This window comes from Onychostoma macrolepis, chromosome 20, assembly GCF_012432095.1.
Source record: "Onychostoma macrolepis isolate SWU-2019 chromosome 20, ASM1243209v1, whole genome shotgun sequence".
Classification (NCBI taxonomy): Eukaryota; Metazoa; Chordata; class Actinopteri; order Cypriniformes; family Cyprinidae; genus Onychostoma; species Onychostoma macrolepis.
The window spans coordinates 7768756-7775748 of NC_081174.1; the positions used below are offsets into that span (position 1 = coordinate 7768756).

At 36.1% G+C, this 6993-nt stretch overlaps 1 protein-coding gene across 2 annotated transcripts; it reads right to left on the reverse strand.

Annotated features, from left to right (window-relative positions):
* Nucleotides 1-489: 489 nt before the first annotated feature.
* actc2 (actin, alpha, cardiac muscle 2) lies at nucleotides 490-5863 on the reverse strand. Of its 2 annotated transcripts, XM_058757096.1 has the most exons (8): nucleotides 5544-5863; nucleotides 4653-4797; nucleotides 4286-4525; nucleotides 3985-4069; nucleotides 2222-2383; nucleotides 1955-2146; nucleotides 945-1126; nucleotides 490-854 (listed from the first exon to the last, which is right to left on the reverse strand). In XM_058757096.1, the coding sequence occupies exons 2-8, from the start codon at nucleotides 4779-4781 to the stop codon at nucleotides 711-713; spliced, it is 1134 nt and encodes a 377-aa protein (XP_058613079.1). In that variant the 5' UTR covers nucleotides 4782-4797; nucleotides 5544-5863; the 3' UTR covers nucleotides 490-710. The 2 variants fall into 2 exon arrangements, with proteins under 2 accessions (XP_058613079.1, XP_058613080.1); XM_058757097.1 differs by lacking the exons at nucleotides 3985-4069; nucleotides 4286-4525; nucleotides 4653-4797; nucleotides 5544-5863 and adding an exon at nucleotides 3525-3637.
* Between the last annotated feature and the right edge of the window lie 1130 nt (nucleotides 5864-6993).

The following is a 6993-nucleotide window of genomic DNA, read 5'->3' on the forward strand; positions in this document are numbered from 1 at the left end:
CCTGCAGGTGATGAAGAGGTAGGCCTATTTGTGGTAACACCTGCGGTGAACTTACTCTGGTGAGTAATCGCTTTAGGACTACCCACTAGGATTGAGCGATAAAAACAATTAATGACAACATGGGCTATCCCTGCTAGAATCCAACTGATAACTGAAGCTGCAAAATTCAACACTGGGCAATCAATGTTTGCACATATTTATAGTGTAGGTAAGATAAAAATAAAACCCTCATAAGCCTGAAGAGGGCATTTTGACAATGAGCTGCATTTTCCTCTGATCTCCCTTCACCTCCTAGAGAGCCACAGCTATTTTTATATTGGGTGCTAATTGAAGTTGCAAATATGAATCCATCACAGATGGCTTTTATGCAATCCTGTATTCACTGTATTAATGAACAGAGTGTTACATTTATTGTAGTAAATGACAAAGATTAATTAAAGACAAATTAAAATAGTGACACTTCCGGAGGAAAAACAAATATTTCTTCACAAATTTCTTGGTCTTGTTTATTTAAAAACCAATAAATATCCACATACAAATTTATTTATGATCCAGTAAATAACTACAAACAAATTGCACTTTGGTGTAAACATACTGTACAAGGAAAAATAAAGGTAAAATCTGCCTGTATGCGTAACAGGCGGAGGTAATGTTGAGAATTTCTGTTCTTTGCATCCATAATCAGCGGTGTAATATGGGTATCCTGGCACTTAGAAGCACTTCCTGTGGACGATGGATGGGCCAGCCTCATCGTATTCCTGCTTGCTGATCCACATTTGCTGGAAGGTGGACAGGGAAGCCAGGATAGAGCCACCGATCCAGACGGAGTACTTGCGCTCAGGGGGAGCGATGATCTGTCAGAAAGAAGACACGTGACGGTTACAAATCAAAGTATTAAACTTAAAAGAAGACAGGAAATCTAAATGACTGAATAAATGCTGTACCTTGATCTTCATGGTGCTTGGGGCCAGAGCAGTGATCTCCTTCTGCATACGATCAGCAATACCTGGGTACATTGTGGTGCCACCAGACAGGACGTTGTTGGCATATAAGTCCTTACGGATGTCAATATCGCACTTCATGATGCTGTTGTAGGTGGTCTCATGGATACCAGCAGACTCCATACCTTAGGTAAAAAGAAAACAGTATTGTTATTGATAACTAAAACTAAAACTAAAACTTGGAACATTAGTTTTTTTGTTAATATAAATAAAGCTGAAATAAAATATAATATAAATATTAGATTAAAAAAAAGCAAAAAATTGAAATGTTGCCTTGGTAAATAATTGAAAATAAGTTAAAGTGGAAGTACTAAAATTACTAAAACTAAAACTTAAATAAAAATACATTTAAATAGATTATGAAAAAATAATGAAAAGCACAACAAAATTACAAAAACTAGAAACTATAAAAAAAAATCATTATTGGTTAGTAATTTTTTTTTAAAACTTTTTTTTTCATTTAATTAAAACAAAGCTGTTGAATATAAATATTAGGTGAAAAACTTGAAAAGAAAAGGTTCCTTGGCAACTAACTTAAAAAGTTTGAAGTACTAAAATACTAAAACCCAAATTAAAAAACAAAAACAAAGTATAAATATAATTATTAAATGAAAAATGAAATTAAAATGAGAAATGTTACATTGGCAAATAAAATAATAAAATAGGTAGAATTATTAAAATTACTAAAACTAAAACTGAAGTAAAACTAAATAAAAGCTAAATAGAAAAAAAAAAAAAAAAAACTACTAATAATAATAAAAATAACAAACATAAACAAATAAACTTTTTTTTTAATCAAACTGAAATTATATTAAAATAAGCTAATTCAAAATATTAATTAATATATAATAAATTATAAGTAATACTAAAATACCACTGAACTAGTTAAGAACAATACGCAGTGATATACGTTTTTTTTTTTTAAATGGTAGAATCAATATGATTTCACCCACCAATGAAGGAAGGCTGGAAGAGAGTCTCTGGGCAACGGAAACGCTCATTTCCTATGGTGATGACCTGACCATCAGGCAACTCGTAGGACTTCTCCAGAGAAGAGGAGGAAGCAGCAGTGGCCATCTCATTCTCAAAGTCCAGAGCGACGTAGCACAGCTTCTCCTTGATGTCACGAACGATCTCACGCTCAGCTGTGAGAATATAATTCCAGTGTTAACAATATATTTTGATAACTCTAATAATGAGACAGCATAGTTTATTCATACCTGTGGTCACAAAAGAGTAGCCACGCTCAGTCAGGATCTTCATCAGGTAGTCAGTCAGATCACGACCGGCCAGATCCAGGCGCATGATGGCGTGAGGCAGAGCATAACCCTCATAGATGGGCACATTGTGGGTCACACCATCTCCAGAGTCCAGCACAATACCTACAAACAACAAAAATCTTTAAGGCTCCAGAAAAACCTACAAGCAGTGGTGGACGAAGTACACAAATCAAGTACTTGAGTAAAAGTACAGATACGTATTATAAAATATTACTCCAGTAAAAGTAAAAGTACTGCTTTTTCAATTTTACTTGAGTGAAAGTACAAAAGTACTCGATTTTGTATGCACTTAAGTAAAAAAGTACTGATAGATAGATTTATTTAGCAATTTTATATAGACTACTTAATTTAATTTTATATTAGTACATATTTATATAATCCTACTGCTCAAAATACCTGGGATTTTCCCAAAATAACCACTACATGGAGTCAAGATATATATTTTGTTGTTGATATGGACTACGTTGACGATGATGTAGTAAGCTTACACTGCGATGTACCTGAGAGAATACCTGAGTTGACCATCTAATTTTCACCAGTAAGAAAAAAGTGTTTTAAAACTTGTTGCAGAATGTCACAGTTACAGTATATATGACATGAGAATAAGGCTGAAGTTCTCAAACCTTGTCTGTGGTGTTAAAACACCCCTGGCCAAATGCCCCCAGAGGGCATCACGTCCCACTTTTATCATTACTGTAGTTAGTTACCATGTTCTGAACATCACATCCTTTCTTTTTCCCTCAGATGTAACCTGTAATCTAGATGGTTGAATAAAAATATCTGCATGGACTTTATATCTAAAAATGTCCTCAACTTAGCACCAGCAAGCTTGTTAGCTAGACAGTTAGCATCAGCTAACAATATTTACTTATTTTCAGTATGGTTATAAATATTCATATCTGTCTACTCGGCTAGTTGATCTAAACAATATAAAAATGTATACTGTTGATAAAAAAAAATAAAAACAGACATCTCATAGGGCTAAATGCGTAGCATTTTAATAAAACTGCTAACATTACAGCAACTGGGAATATGAACGTGCATGAGTTATTTTATTTAATCTGTGTTATTTTAATGTTTCGTTTTTTTGACCTACAACATAAATGCTGCATTCAAGCATTTCAGCGGGCTTAAATAGATCACCTTTTACAGCAGATTTAGTTCACAAACAACTGACAGTTTTGACCTAAATATGATTTTCAGTTACAATATTTAATTCTAAAATTCGACATTAGTAACTTACTTTTCGCGCGCTTACAAGATCTCCCGGTTCTTACTTGTGAGTTCAGTTCACTGGAGACTCGCTCTAAACGGATCATTTGAATCAGTGAGTTGTCGACTCGAGAACAACTGCAATCGGATCATTCCAATTCGTGAATTAATCGTTTGTTGCGATTTGCGAACCAATTTAACAGGTTCATTGAAAATAATCAGTTTGTTCGTGAATCAGACACCGCTTCTGCGTCTCGGAGCACGTGATGTATTATAAGGACTAACGATATGTTTTATGAAATGTAGTAAAGTAAAAAGTACGATCTTTTTGTTTGGAATGTAGTGAAGTAAAAGTAAAAGTTACTCAAAATAAAACTACTCCAGTAAAGTACAGATACTTTAAAAATGTACAACTACAAAGTAAAACTACTTCGTTACTGACCACCACTGCCTACAAGTAATGAAGTATTTCAGTGCATATTAATACTCACCAGTGGTACGGCCAGAAGCGTACAGTGACAACACAGCCTGGATGGCCACATACATGGCAGGAACGTTGAAGGTCTCAAACATGATCTGCACATTAGAGGATGCCAGACATTTGTCAAGTCGTCAAATGTATTTGCATAGAGATTTTCACAATACACATTGTTACAAAGTACATACCACTTGTACTATGTGCTTGTATATGCTTATATCATTTGTTATTTATTAGTCATTCATCAGTTATTTTGAACAGGCTTTTAATAGAGTCATGTGAATGTGCAGTATGAGGATGTTTAACTAGTTTACCTGTGTCATCTTCTCTCTGTTGGCCTTGGGGTTAAGAGGAGCTTCAGTGAGCAGGGTGGGATGTTCCTCAGGGGCCACACGCAGCTCATTGTAGAAGGTGTGGTGCCAGATCTTCTCCATATCATCCCAGTTGGTGATAATACCATGCTCAATTGGGTATTTCAAAGTCAGGATACCTCTCTTGCTCTGAGCCTCATCACCCACGTAGGAGTCTTTCTGTCCCATACCTACCATGACACCCTGTTAGAGAAGAGACATTGTCAATATTTCAGTACATACTGTGTAGTATTCCTCATTAAATCTATAATATAGCCCATTTTTGGCACTGAAATGGCATTGGTACAATGGCAATGAAAAACCATTGTACCTGGTGGCGAGGACGACCAACGATGGAGGGGAAGACAGCGCGAGGCGCATCATCTCCGGCAAAGCCAGCCTTCACCAGGCCAGAGCCATTGTCGCATACAAGAGCGGTGGTCTCGTCGTCGTCACACATGGTGTCAGCTGGGGGTCTAAATGAGGAGCAGATACATGTATGAACATACTGTGAACATTCAAATCATTGTGTATGCATTCCTGACAAGCTCATGTTTTCTCTTCAGAATAGACCACCAAACCATCTGAAATCCTTCTCCAAACTTATTTAAAATAAAATAAAATTCTTTACTGGCATCTACGATTCCATGAAGAACCTTTAACATCATTGGAACCTTTTCCATTGTTCAAAAGGTTCTTTATAGTACAAAAAAGGTTCAGATTATAAAAAAATAATAATAATTTTCTTCACACTAAGAAAAATAACTTTTCACTGAAAGTTTCTTTGGGGAACCAAGAGTGTATCATGAACTTCCATTGAACAAACGGTTCTTTATAGTGGAAAAAAGTTCTTCAGATTATTCAAAAGTTCTTCACACTTAAGAACTCTTACGTAAAAGGTTCTTTGAGAAACCGAAAATGGTTCTTCTATAGAACGCATATTTCCATACCTCCTGAGATACTGACTTATTTGACTGACTTATCCTCATGACAAAGTTCAAAAGTAAAAACATTAACTTTTTTTGTAACTCAAAGTCAGCAAAGTATTCATAACTGACAACTCTAAACCTCTGAAAAGTTTGTTTAGCTCAAGAGTCAATTATTTTCATTAGAATGTCAGTGATATTGCACCAGAACTGCCCTAGTTTAAATCCTAGCGTTCAGAAGATCATCCCATTAAATGAAGTCTGACATTTCAGAAAGCTTTAGCAGCTGTACTTACCAGATCAGCACCAAGAGCTGGTTCCCTCGGAGAGTGAATGGTAGACAGCGCCTTGAGCCGCAGCCAATTTATACTCCAAGAGTGGCCCGGCGCCCGCTGGACTTCCCTCTCCTTATTTGGTAGCCCGAGCGCCATTGAGAGCGGAGTGGCCATGAATGGAAGGGCGCGGAGAGGAGAGACCCACCGCGAGGCATTCGGTCCTACGCCCATGTATGGGAAGAGACGCGGGGAGGCATCGCGGGGGGCGAGTGATGGTATCCCACGATTTTCAGCACGTCATTATTAATCACCGTGAACATTGTTGAAATAGCATCCCTAAAATATGCACGTTACACGCTAAATATAAATGACAAGAAAATAAGCGATATTTTCTCTGTAAACAACAAAAATCCGCCGTTTACACTTAACGATGTCTCATTTTGTAGATTAAGGCATTGAGATTTTCATTTAGAAGCAAACTATGAGTTTGTCAACGTATCTGAGAAAAACAAAGAAAGTAAAAGAAGTAAACAAGCAATAAACAAAAGAAAATAACACTATTGACTGGAAACAACAATATGATGTATTTGCTGTATGTTTCTTTCTGTGCCAATATGCAATGACATTTTTTTGTGTGTAATCATTTTTATACATATGAAATTGTCATAACATCAGAAAAACTAAATAAAAACATGAAATATCTATCTATCTAAAGAAGCCACAATCTTTATATAATACACAGTTTAATATCATTACTTTAGGATAAGTAAATTGACTTTGAAATTAAATCATATGCTAGTCTGGGAAACAGTGGGCCTATTTGAAGCATAATGATATATCTATAGAAGGGGCTGACAATAGAAATGTATCAGGGAGAATGATCATTTGTGCAAATTCAATTTGAGCAAAATCCTGAAAACACAATAGACAAGACAGGATGCCCAAAATGCAATTGTGCTGTTTTTTCTTCCATCCCCCATTCAGGCCAGCCCTTTCATCTGACGTGTCCCTGCCATTTGTTTCCATTTATATCATAGTTGAAGTGTTTGAGCTTTAGGAAGATGAAAGGCAGAGTGCAAAACTCACGTAGGGTTATTTGTCTGCTTTATTACGCGCATGGAACTGGCACTGGATATCAAAGATACTTAATGAGACTTTATTTGGCTTGAGAGTCATCAACCGTTTAAAGACGATGAATAAGATGGATTTATTCATAGGAAGCTGCTCTGATTCTAAGGAGATCACTGAGGTACCACATCAGCACCCTTGAAAATCCACGTCAAAGACTCACCGCCCTTAGGTTAGCAGAATTATAATAATAAATAGAGGATTGTTAAATAGGGATTTTGGAAGTCTCATCACCAATCACTGCCAGTGTGTACTCTATTAACTCTATTATTTAACTAAATATTGCTGAGTTTTGGTGTTATCATCCCTCTCAATTCACCTCCTCTCTCCTGTATCAGCATTT